The sequence below is a fragment of the Hippocampus bargibanti genome, linkage group LG04 (assembly GCF_051943395.1).
Source record: "Hippocampus bargibanti isolate YZ-2025 linkage group LG04, ASM5194339v1, whole genome shotgun sequence".
In the NCBI taxonomy this organism is placed as follows: Eukaryota; Metazoa; Chordata; class Actinopteri; order Syngnathiformes; family Syngnathidae; genus Hippocampus; species Hippocampus bargibanti.
This window is the reverse complement of record NC_142737.1, coordinates 23,431,429-23,445,024: the sequence shown is the minus strand read 5'-3', so window position 1 is coordinate 23,445,024 and position 13,596 is coordinate 23,431,429. Positions and strand designations below refer to the sequence as shown.

The window sequence follows — 13,596 nt, the reverse complement described above, 5'->3', positions numbered from 1 at the left end:
AATTTTGAGCTCCACAAATCTGTTTAACCCCCACCCCCTCACACACACCTCCAAAACTGTTGAACTCATTGAGCATTAAATGTGATTATGACACCCCAAGCAGTTGAAATGAAGAATGGGTGTGTGGCAGTTTCAGACAAGCTTTACTCAACTAAACTGCATGGTGGAGGTTTAAATCCACGACTGAACCAAAATAAACCCTGCCAAGGCAGTCAAGTAAGATTATATTGCACAGACAAAGATTGATGCTTTCATTGTGCACAAAAACATAAGCTATAGTTTAGCCTTGGGTGGTAAAATGAGAGGTTGTGGGAAACTAACTCAATTAATCTGTAAAGAAACCGTGGAGTGTTGTCTTTTTTGGCGAGCTAAAATGTCTCCTGCTCTGTACTATGCAGTATATCCAGCCCAGGGGTAGTGACAGATAGGGTAGATAGCTGCAGTGATGTTTTCTGACAATTTTCCTGCTTCTTGTAACGTCTATATCGCAGACAAAGTGGACGGTGCCGGGTTCTTTACCAAACAGCTCCTGAGAGTGATAAATTGCTCCAGTCCAGGCCCATCCGCACTGAAACAACAAGCGTGTAGCACCGCAGGAAACAAGGCACATATATTGTCTCCCAAACATGACCGGGGCTGTAATGAAACCTGCACAAAGCATACAGGATAGAGCCACCCTGATAAACAATTCTATATCTAGCCCCTCACACTGTTCGAGATAGGGAGTCAGTCCTGCTATGACTTATCGCTGCCCAAACTCAACTGACCTGCTATTAGGAGTCACACGTGAACAAGGGATGATTGGTCAGGATAAGGTGGGCTAAGGTAAAGTTTTTGAGACTTGCCCCAGAAAAAAATGGTTTTAGGAAAAGACGAAAACATCTTTTTTGCGTGCAGTCTGAAAGGGGAATGAATTACACAAGCATGGTGTTCATTGAATATACTACCATGTACTAATCCATCTGATAGCGGACTATCGGATTGATCAGTACAATGCGTTTTCTTTTGGAGTCAGCCAGTATTCCGTCAAGCATGTGTGACTGATCCAAAATTGCTGCTGCTCGTTTCCTAATAAGAGCTCATAGGAGAGAGCGCAAGACTCAATTTTTTTGCCTCCCTTCACTGGTTGTCTGGACATATTCTTTCCCATTTTAAGCATGGTTTCGCCCCACTTTACATATATTGAGCTCCCCCACCTCTACGTACAGGTGAGTGCCTCACCACTGTACCTCTGACTAAGCGGACACTCAGCGAGGATCGAGCTTTTGCCACTGCCAATGTTAGTCACATGATCCCCCCTGTCAATCTTGAAAAATAACACATTTTTATTCTTTCGCTTTGGACACTATAAAATGCATTTTCATGTAAATACCTGGGGATGCAAATTACAAATTTGCTTGATTGAACCAAACAAAAATTCCCACAAGGTTTTCTCTGTTTGATGTATTTATGGTAAACTCCACATCTACATCACTATTTATTGGTTTGTGCGGACTAAAATGACAAGCCCACGCAGATATGTAGTTTTTGGGTACGTGTGTGACTTTTGTCATATAGAAATGACACCATCAGTAATATTGTGTTGTTAAATGCAACCAGCGAGGAACAATCTTGTTTGCTTCAATTTATGTCATTTGGCTAACCTGTCTGCCCAGCAAGAAGGTCTCCCAACTCTTCTTTACATCAGGCAAGGCAGATTTATTTAGGATTAAGAGCATCTTTCAGATTGCCCGTGCCTTCAAACAAGCTATGAAAACAAACTCACAGCTTTGTCTTAACCTGTAAGAGAGCTATGAACATAGGATGAGAGGCGTGTCGGTATGTTTCACATTGTGACTCGAAAATGAATTTAAAAAAATGAAGCATTGTGTCATATGAAATGAAGATACGACTGTTCTGTTTGGGAACACATTTCCAGAATTTGATTATTTCGGAGCTTTGTGACCTTTAAATGTCCAGAAAATAAAACCAAAATCTGCCCACCGTGAAGGCCGCAATAACTACAAATACCTATCGCACGCCTCACAGATTCCTGTACTGACTTTTGAATAACAATCTGGATGATGGGCATTAAATACTTTGTTTCTGCCCTGTATATGTAAGTAAAAAATAATGAAAAGCATTGTATTCATTTTCTTTTCTTAAATACATTTGAATTTAAGAATATGCTTCACATTGTTAGCTGCACCTTTGCTTTTCAGGAATTGTAATTAATGCCTTTAATTTTCAAGGATGGTAGCATAAAAATGAACTTTTTTTTAATGTTATTTTTTTATTTTGCGTTGATATCCAATTATGATTTTGGTATCTCATCATTAAAAATGTTACAAAAAGCAAGATTTGATCCTCAAGCGAGTTCTGGTGTGAGTTCTGTTACAGGCTGGCTGACCCTCCGACACAACCCTCCGCTTCAAACATTGCTCCCCATCCACGTGCATTAATGGGTTGAGAGTGATCGTTCATTTCTGGTTCATGGCTTCTCAGGGTGTTGATAGCAGAGGATGGTTAAATCAGCAGGAAGCCAGGTGTTGAACAGAATAAGTTAGTTTAATCTTGTAGACAGCAGGGGCGTCGGCCGAGGAGGGAGAGAAAGGAAAGAGGAAGAAACGCGGACTGGGAGAGCATTTAAATGTCGGACAGGGTGCCTCGCAATAGGATGTGACGTAATGGGATGTAAAGGCATGGCAGGATGACGTATCAGGAAGTAAAAGAACGATGCAAAAATATGTTTAAAGATGTTCGTATAGCGAATTACCCCAGCCAATTTCCTCAGCCTTTGCCTGGAAGGTCCCTGGAGCCCCCCCCCCCCCCCCCCCCCCGCCGACCCTACAACCTCTGCACCCCTTTTCAAAACCATCATTCTGTAAAGCCTGGAGCACATACGAATACGTTGCCTCGAGAAATACGTTGCCTCGAGAAAGAAAGCGGGGTCGGCAGCTGAGCAGATTGAGAGTCAGAGCTCAGTACCTGGGAGATGCCCAGAGGCTACAAACACTGCAGATAGCAATGAAGGAAAGCCAGAAAGTGGAGACAGACAACATGAGCCTTCCTACCCCGTTGAACGGTGTATTTTCTACTTCTGCATACCGCCTTGCAAATCACCCCCCACCAAGCCAAGCCACATCCATATCCTTCTTTCAGATGAAGAGAAAACCTTGCTCTATGCCGACTCAAACTGACAGCTTGAGCCAAAGGCCACCACAGGCTTTTTTGGAAGGACATACTTGTTTTCATCTGTGAATATTCAGCCACTGGGGAATTTGAATGTGACATGTTCTATTAAAGCAACATTAAAAAAAAAAAGATCAATGTCTTTTGAAGTTACACTTTGTTGGAGGCTTTAATGGCAGTCCTTTGAGGCCGATTAGCAATGACAAATCATGTCAACCGCAGTAGTTGTTTTGTTTATTTAGATGTCTGCCTCCAGTTTGCAATATAACGTGCCATATGCCACCCATCAGCTAAAAGTAGCACACTTAAAAATATATACATATTCCTCTCATGAGCTCATCATTATGCAAAGGACAGAAAGGACGACTGTGTCTCTATTACCAAGAGACTACAGAAATATCTAAAATGAGAGCTTTGACATATGTTTTAAAACTCGAACGCTTAATAGAAATAATACAAAAAAGATAAAAATAACCTAACAAACCGTTAGTCTACAATTAGTGGGTGTAGTGGGTGTAAAAAACACATATAAACTCTATCATGGTACATGATTAAAGGACAACCGACATGTTGTGTCCATAATTTGTAACTTCAAATGACTTCTACTGAGTGTATTTTACAAAGATTTCACCGCATATAGCTATATTTTACATTTTAAGACTCACGCTGAATAATCAGGAAGTCTTGCTTTTGAGTTGGTGATGATTCCTGACGTCACATCACGGAGGGAACGCCCCTGACCGAGAAAGCGACACACATGCGGTACTTTGTTTGGTATGAAAACTTGTTGATCCGTGTTGATGGCAAAATTAGAAGGAAAACACAGAAATAATGCGATGGTGAATCCTTGTGTGGTGCACCAAGACAAATGGTTGATATATGCAGAGACAAATTCCCAGCAGACAAGTCAGCCCATTTCCAATGGAGCTTGGGCGCCATCTTCTGCATTTTCTGGGACGCTACACATCACTCCTGATGCCTCAAAATGACCCAGAAGAACGTCTTTAATCGATTGCAAAAATGTATGCTTTCTACTTCAGAACTACAGTATTTGAATCATATCCATAACTGAATGAGTAACAAGAAAGCATCTTCTCCGAATCTGCAGCCATTGTTTTGATTCTCGAGCAAGACAAGACGTCTTGGCATGACGTCACGAACTGGGGGTGGGACTTTCTGAAAATACCCAATTCGCAACTCAATTTTTTGCAGTTTTAGCACACTAAGTCATTTTTATTGGTGTTTTGCAATTGACTAAACATATCAGCCTGCGTGTTTTGGGTATTTTAGATGCTATAAAACGTTTTTCTGATGTCAGTAAGGAAACAAAAAAATGGTGTCGGTTGTCCTTTAAGACATTTACTGTGTGGTGTTACAATGCTCGAGCAAAATCAAGTTGAATGCAAAAGTACAAGGAGTCAAGAAAGATACTCATAAAACAATGCTTTTGCCAAGGTAGAGCAGGACACCTTGCTACAATTTAATCAGTCAGACAAAATTAATGTTTCTAATATCATGATTTCTCAATTCCAGTTTAATATAATTAAAATGTGGTGCGCTGGGCCCATAAAGCGGGTCGTTGAAGATTGTAATTCCGCCATAAAGCTATGAAGCATGAAAATGTCACTTACCGAGTAGTCGCGGCCTGACAGCAAGTGAGTGGAACTCTGTCAGGAGAGAGGGTGGAACATGAATGACCTTTAAGAAGCATTCACTCCCTGACACAGACATGATGAAGCAGTGCCGCTTTAATATCAATATTCACGTTAACCTTTTACCTAGCCCGCCATGTATGGCGCAACTGCAGACAGCTACCCTATGGTCTGGCCTCCACAATGGCACTAAGTTATTAGTCGCATACAGCTCATAGATGTTTGAGTTTTACAACTGTGCCCACGTGTCCTTCACTTGCTCTGCTTGTGTCTCTCCTCCCTCTCGCCCTCCACAAGATAATTGTCATCTGTGCATTTTAACTGTTGATCAACACTGTAAGGAGGAATGTGGCTGGTTGAACTGAAACTTACATACAACACATGCATGGTAAGGTCCGTTCATTGACATTGTCCTCATTTCAATAGTGCTTCGGGATGTTCTGATCAGGATTCTTCTTTTCCTTTCGGCTTTTCCCTTCAAGGGGTCGCCACAGCAAATCAGAATCAGAATCAGAATCAGAATCATCTTTATTGCCAAGTATGTAGGAATTTGTTTCCGGTAGAACACGCTGCACTAGTATCGTTGTCAAAAAAACTGCTAAGTGGCACTATACAGTTCCATTTTGGCTACTGTTGAAGTCAGAAATCAGTGTCCTCCATCTTTATAGGTTTGATCCGCATGTTTGTTTTGGCCAAGCTTTTACGTCGGATGCCCTTCCTGACACAACCTTGAAATAATAATAATGATGATCAGGATTCTAAGATTGCCAATACCGATGTCGATCATTCATGATTGTGATTGGCTGATACTGTGTAAAGATGGATTTACATTTTTTGAATTACAACTATCAAATCTTAAATAATAGATAGATAGATAGATAGATAGATAGATAGATAGATAGATAGATAGATAGATAGATAGATAGATAGATAGATAGATAGATAGATAGATAGATAGATAGATAGATAGAGACATTGGGTGCGGTTTATGTATGTACCTTTTAAAATGTACTGGGTGAGGCTTATAATCAGGTGTGCTCTGTAGTCCGGAAATTACGGTAGATTCTATTTAGTAGATGAATCAGACAAATCACTTTATTATGCAAAAACATAATTATTCAGCTTCTAATCGATCGATCAGCCTTTACGGTCACGGTCTGATTGGCGACCAACGGGTGGCGCTGTCGGCCCCACCTGCACCTGCACAGGTGTTGGTCATTCCGATCAGTGGCAGACTGTCACGTTCTGGTTGGCGACCAATTGGTAGTGCTGTCGGCCCCGCCCTCAGTTGCACAGGTGTGGGTCGTCTTCATCAATCATCATCATCATCATGTAAATTTCTCCACTGCGAGACTAATAAAGACAAATCCAATCCAATCCAATCCAATCAGTGGCAGTTAAAAGGACTCCCGGCACGACCATTCGACATCGGGTCATTGTACTGTGTATGTGTTTGCTGCACCCTGTAAGGTTTGTTTCATCTTGGCAGATTTTTACTCATGGTTTTCTTTGATACTTTGTACTTTTCTGTTCGGATGACTTTGATATATTAGATTTTGTTCCTGCTGACTTTATTTTAATACAATTTGTCAAATACAACCTGCTGCTCCCTCCTGCCTGTTTTTGGGATCCACCACCACCTTGCAAACCGTGACAGAATGACCCGACCCGCCATCGGATCTCGCAGGTACAACGGACTGGTCTCATTTCCACCCTGTGCCTGGCAGTGCAACATCTGCGTCGAGCCATACGTCGGTGCGTGATTGTGTGAGAAGGGTCGCACTCAGGCCCACGACGAGCCGTACCGTGTCCACGTCAGGCCAAGACCCCACTCACCGCTGGATCCCACAGCTCCTAAGGACTGGCAGTTCACGTCCACATTAGGCCACGCCTCGTCGAGTTTGAATTGCATCACACGACGAGCCGTAACGTCCACGTCAACGTCCAACCGAGACCTGTTCCCATACGGCCGTCCGGGGTGCCACTCTGCGCCTGACAATCCAACGTCCACGTCGAGCCATGCATCGTCACATGATTGTGCGAGAAGGGTAGCACTCACGTCCACGACAATCCGTGGCGCATCCACGTCTACATCAGGCCGCCGCCCATAATATGCTGGAGAGGCAAGGGTTGCAGTCTCCACCATTGTTCCCTGGTAAGTTGGGCCTTTTGGGACTTTTGGAAGCAGTCCCTTGAATGGGGGGTACTGTCACGATCTGGTTGGCGACCAACGGGTGGCGCTGTCGGCCCCACCTTCAGTTGCACAGGTGTGGGTCGTCTTCATAAGTGACAGTTAAAAGGACTCCCGGCACGACCATTTGGTTTCGAGTCATTGTACTATGTATGTGTTTGCTGCACCCTGTCAGGTTTGTTTCATCTTGGCAGACTTTTAATCTTGGTTTTCTTTGATACTTTGTACTTTTCTGTTCAGATGACTTTGATGATTTAGATTTTGTTCCTGCTGACTTTATTTTATTACAATTTGTCAAATACAACCTGCCGCTGCCTCGTGCCAGCTTAATTGGGATCCACAACCATCACCACCTCGCAAACCATGATAATTAGAGGCTATGAGCGGATTCATTGTTCATGCTCGTTTTCACGAACATCGCCCATTGATCAATTGCCGCATCCCTAATATTATTACCTGAAATGTTCAAATCTCGGTTTCGATCCGATAAAGGTATAATGAGCAGCTGTAAAACCAGCTCTATGTATGATCTTATATTGTTCAAGAAAAAAAAAAATCAAGTTTCTGTAAGTTTTTACAAAATGGATGTTTTATAATATTTATAATATTAAACATGTCTTTATTTCATTTTTGATTTTTTTTTTTGAAAGCCGATGCTGAACCATTACATTCATCAGATTGTCGATGGAAAAAAGTATGAACTTTTATTTTAAGGCCATATTACCCAGCCTAACCCACAGGCAGATCGTTATTATTCCTCAAGCACTTGGGATCACAAGGTTATATCTTCTCCGAGTATTACAATGGCAACATCAAAGTCTGTGAAAGTTACACCATAAGGCGTACCTACATCAGGCTAAATAACCATAACAAACGAGTCGAGTCCCAAAGGCAAATTTTCAATAATTGATCAGTAGTTTGAGGGTTCAATGAATCCCCATAGAAACTCCACAGGAAGGGGAACAAAGAATAAGGAAAGCTAAATAGCTAAATCATAAAATACTATAATCAGTGCTAAACACTGCATGGAGATATTAAACCCCTCCTGTGATTTCCTATGCAGCCTTCTAAATGCAAACAAGAATAGCACGGATACAGAAAAGCCTGGATTTTGTTCTCTGGCACTGTCTCTCTGCACCCAGCAGGAGCACCAATCTTGATATCCCTCCCTCTACTTCCACTTTTCACAGCTTTTATTCCTCTGTCTCGATAGGCAATTTCTTCCCCTGGCCTCTGGAGTGAACTTTTCTGCTCGACCAATTCAATCCACGGGTCTACTTTCAATCCAAATAACCTCCCCCATACTTTCACCAGGACCGTTTCCATGCCTGGTGCCCCTTATCCATTCTTCCACACCTGTTCTCAGCTTCAGCACTCATCAATGCCTGTGTGCCCTCCTGATTTGCAGGACAGCGCCTGTGGTGGTGATTAGGCAGAAGTCCCACCGTGAACCGGAAAGCAGGCACTGCGGGAATCAAAAGGCTATTCCATGTCCATCTCAAAATCTCTGATCCCTTCACTAGGAAGCCAGGAAGGGGGAGGGGAGAAAGGGATGAAGAACTAGACAGATAGATTATGGGGACAAAAACAGCAGTATTTTCGGGTGAATATTTCGATCAGTGGTGTCCGTGTGCTCCCACAAGTTTAAACAGGCAGTGCACATCTGTACAAGTGCTGTGTGCTGTACATATGTGCTTCGGACATAAGACTTGGGTGATAGTAGGATAAGGCCATTTGGAAGTAGCCTAATGATGTAGAGTTTATTCAACATGGCACCTTCTGGGGAGAAAGAGAGGTTTATTTAAATGATAATGAGGGACAATCCATTGGATTTAGAACTGGTGGAGGGAAAAAAGAGAGCTGGGAGCCTTTAAAACGGCAGCGGTTCATAAGCCATAGGGTCGGCATATAGCTAAACACTCTCTCTTAAGAGCCATTATACATGGCTCTCAATGGATTTCTGCAGTGCTGAGGACTTCAAAAGGATTTAAGAACTCACCCCAGAGAGTGAAAATTTGGGGGAGGGTGAAGGGATACGTGTGTGTGTGTGTGTGTGTGTGTGTGTGTGTGTGTGTGTGTGTGTGTGTGTGTGTGTGTGTGTGTGTGTGTGTGTGTGTGTGTGTGTGTGTGTGTGTGTGTGTGTGTGCGTGTGTGTGTGTGTGCGTGTGTATGTGTGCGTGAATGCGTGAGAGAGAGAATGCAATGGTGTTGATGCTAACGGCATGGAAGGGTTAACAAACAGCTCGGAGTGGAGAAATGTTGCAAAATCCGCCCCCTAATCCTCTCCACATTTCCAGGCTCCCTTCCTCCACCAAGAAAAAGGAAAAAAACTGAATGCATAAAGAATGAAATAGTGGGAACAACGAGTGGGTGGTGTTAACTATGTATTGTTTATATCACCGTGGAGTGTTTGTAAGGTGGAGACACCATATATGCCAGTAAAATGAGGAGGACGGTGATGCAAGAATATGTCATCTGTGGAAGTTCGTCAAGTCAGGTGGCTGGTTTTATTTGGAGACCCAAACAATAGCACAGCACTCAGCAGCCCATATTTCCATAATCCATGTGTGGTTTAGTGCTGGGGCACAAAACCATACCACATGCATAGTTGCCTAGTCAAAATAAACAGATGAAGAGCCAACAATGGCAATGAACAGACAGCATCCCTGGCATTTTTGAGTATCTGCACCCAAATTGATTCAGGATTGTTTTAAAAGGCGGAAATCCAACCACACCCATATCACATGTGTCTCTGTGTCTTTTGGCAAAGCAACAAAATAAATCCACTTCAGTTGTCGTCAACATGTCTGTGTAAGCTCTCAGTCGTACAGGAGTGGTCCATCAATGAGAAGGTTTCTTCAGCCGTCATCTGTACTTTTTTTGAAGGTGTCGGACATTTCGCTTCTTATCCAAGATGCTTCTTCAGCGAACTAAACTCTTACTGGTAGTATCGGCCCTATATATATCCCTAATGTCCATACATGGCGGCGCCGGACACAGCTATGATAGGTCCCTACTCTCAGGTTGGTGGGAGCAGAGGACCACTGCCTGCGGCCCCACCGATTGTTCCTACATTCCTGACTAACGACTGGCCTCTTGGCCCCACTCCCTCTGGTAAAACAGGCGTTCACATCCTTCCCGGGGACTAAACCTAGACACTGGTTTAGATATGTGGACGATACTTTTGTCATAATTAAAAAACAAGAAATTCAATCCTTCACAGATCACCTCAACTCGGTAGACATCAACATTAAATTTACTTGTGAACCAACTAGCCTTTTTGGATTGTAAAGTAATTATAAAAGAGGACAGAGCGCTAAAAACAGAAGTCTTTAGGAAGGCTACGCACACTGACCAATACTTACTTTTCGATTCTAACCACCCTTTACAACACAAACTAGGAGTTATCAGGACCCTCCGGCATAGGGCTAAACTAATGCCAACAATTTGAAGGTAGAGAAAAGGAGTCAAAACATATCAGGAGAACACTCACAAACTGTGGGTACCCTTTGTGGTCATTCAAGAAATGTCAGAAAGAAAGAATAGGGAATAACACCAAAAAAATCTCAAGATACAAAAAGGAGAGGAGTAGCAGTACCTAACATTGCAGGAGTTTTTGAAAAACTACAGAGTCCTTTGGCAACACACAATTCCTACTTATTTCAAACCGATAAACACGTTAAATTAGTGCATCCAGCCCCGGATGGTCGTGACGGGTGTCCTTTTAAGTGTCAATGATTAAACGACCAGCACCTGCGAGGCTGCAGGCAGGGCTGACGTCGCTACCCGCTGGTCGCCAATCTGATCGGACGACTAGCACCTGTGCAGGTGTAGGCGGGGCAGACAGCGCCCCCCGTTGGTCGCCAACCAGATCATGACAGTGGCGGGTTGAACCATGCGCCCTTGCAAGCGCACCGCCTGTTCTGCCGAGTCTCAGCGTATGATGCGTTCAGGGACATCATGTAAATAACATCGAACTTGTGTTGTATTCTCTTTTTCTGTAAATAACCACTATACGATCACACGTTGTTCATTCTGTTTTGTTACCTACAATGTTTTGCATATTCAGAACAATCTCAAGGAGATTCAGGTTAATCACAAGACGAAACCCATGCGACTTCACCCATCCCTTCTGCCATACTGTGTTGCAGAAATAAAAGAAATGAAAAGACACATCCACGCGTCTGGTCTCATTAATACGGCAGCATCGTGGAGATGAAGACAGTCACTGTTGTGACACACACACACACACACACACACACACACACACACACACACACACACACACACACACACATATATATATATATATATATATATATATATATATATATATATATATATATATATATATATATAGGCCGATACTACCAGTAAGACTTTAGTTCGCTGAAGAAGCATCTTGGATTAGAAGCGAAACGTCCGACACCTTCAAAAAAAGTACAGATGACGGCTGAAGAAACCTTCTCATCGTTGTCGTCAACATGTTATCCTTCACTAGAAGCTATGAAAGCTGGTGAGACTTTGATGTGTTTAAGCTCGTGTTACGCTAATTTATTTTGTTTTTTTATTATTATAAGCAAACAAAAAATGTCAAGAAGCCAATGACGCAAGGTCTGTGACTCATGGCATTGGTTAAATGGAAGACAAACTCCAACTCAGACATGAGGAGACACACATGAGAAAAACCAAGAGAGCCAGATGGTTGGACATGCATAGATGTGGATGGCATCATGACAACCGCCAACGTCTGTGCACCATCTATTTGACAGCGTATTACAGACATATTCCACATCTAACACTGTCAGCAACTGCAGCGTGCAATATTCAGCATTCTCCTCCTTCACCGCCCCCACCACGATTGCTTCCACTGTCATTCATTGATGGCCCTTCCCTCTTAAAGTTCGTCATAGTTTCCTGTCAGAGCTGTCACACGACAGCGTATTTTTATCTGACAAGCCCTGGTCTTGCTTCTGACTTTTTTATAAAGAGACATCCTATTGTACTAAACAAACGGGGTTTGGGGTGAGTGGGGAAAGAGAGAGATAGATAGATAGATTGAAAGAGAGAGAGAGAGAGAGAGAGAGAGAGAGAGAGAGAGAGAGAGAGAGAGAGAGAGAGAGAGAGAGAGAGAGAGAGAGAGAGAGAGAGAGAGAGAGAGAGAGAGAGAGAGAGAGAGAGAGAGAGAGAGAGAGAAGACAATGCAATACACCGAAACAATGACTATGAGGAATTGAGAGATTAGGGATTTTTAATTGGGCTGGATTTTCAATCGGAGCATTGCATATCTCAAAACAGTGTATTTAAGAAGTTCATTGAACCGTTTTCCTCCTATCCATTCAACTGTGCTGGGGAGGGAAGCCTGCATTTGCTTTCTGGCTTCCTGCTTTTGACAGATAACTGAACACGGTGATTGTGTTTAGTTTGGCGGTACCGGGGTGCTGCTTGACAGGCATTTGTTGGGAGGCATTTCTCCATTCATTTAAAATGCTGCTCTGGATTTAACATACATTCTCATTACTTTCCCAATCTAAATTGCATTATTTCAAGCCTGACATTAAACCAATTTTTGGCTTCAATTATCCTTTCCCACCTACTGATCCTCTAAATCAGGGGTCCCCAAACTTTGCTGTGAGGGCCACATAACCTTTCCCTCCTCTGATGGGGGGCCGGTGTCAGTTTGTAACAGAAAAAGTGTGACGATCGTAGGGGAGCTTAAAAAATGTATTGTTTTCCAGAAAGCCACACATAACCAAATAACCCTTTCCAGGGTCTTTACAGAAAAAAAGGCAAGAAACAAATAACACTATTAATGAAATAAATAATAACTAAATAACCCTCTCTTAGTTCTTCACAGAAAGAAAACAGGAAATAAATAACACTATTTATGTAATAAATAACTAAATAACTCTCTCTGGGTTTTTCATAGAAAAAAACAGGAAATAGATAAACTTCTTCTTTTCCTTTCGGCTTTTCCCCCCAGGGGTCGCCACAGCGTCCTCCATCTATCCCGGTTTTGTGCATCCTCTTCCCTCACACCAGCTACCTTCATGTCCTCTATGACCACATCCATATACCTCCTCTTCGGTCTTCCTCTCGGTCGCCTGCCTGGCAGTTCAAGGCTCAGCATCCTTCTCCCGATATAGTCACTCTCTCTCCTCTGGACTTGTCCAAACCATCTCAGTCTGGTCTCTCTGACTTACTCTCCAAAGCCTCTAATATGAGTTGTCCCTCTAATGTACTCATTCCTGATCCTATCCAACCTGGTCACTCACAAAGAAAACCTCAACTTCTTCAGCTCTGCTACCTCCAGCTCTGCTTCCTGTCTTTTCTTCAGTGGCACTGTCTCCAGTCCAAACATCATGGCTGGTCTCACCAAGGTTTTATACACGTTTCCTTTCATCCTAGCTGAAACCCTTCTATCACTCATCACACCTGACATTTTACTCCAGCCGCTCCAGCCTGCCTGGACACGCTTCTTCACCTCTTTTCCACACTCTCCATTGCTCTGGACAGTTGACCCCAAGTACTTAAAATCAGTACTGTAGCATCACTCTTGCACTTGGATCCCTCTCATTCACA

General features: G+C 42.9%; 1 protein-coding gene across 13 annotated transcripts in view; it reads right to left on the bottom strand.

The window, feature by feature from the left end:
• Window positions 1-13,596, bottom strand: part of fbrsl1 (fibrosin like 1) — a 476,317-nt gene that overhangs the window by 277,086 nt on the left and 185,635 nt on the right. For 12 of the 13 annotated variants that reach the window (XM_088994765.1, XM_088994768.1, XM_088994778.1 and 9 more), the window contains one exon: window positions 4,803-4,838. The exons of the other annotated variant lie outside the window; for it this stretch is intronic. In XM_088994765.1, the coding sequence (XP_088850891.1) occupies window positions 4,803-4,838 (36 nt within the window). The remainder of the gene's footprint in view (window positions 1-4,802; window positions 4,839-13,596) is intronic. 13 annotated transcript variants of the gene reach the window in all.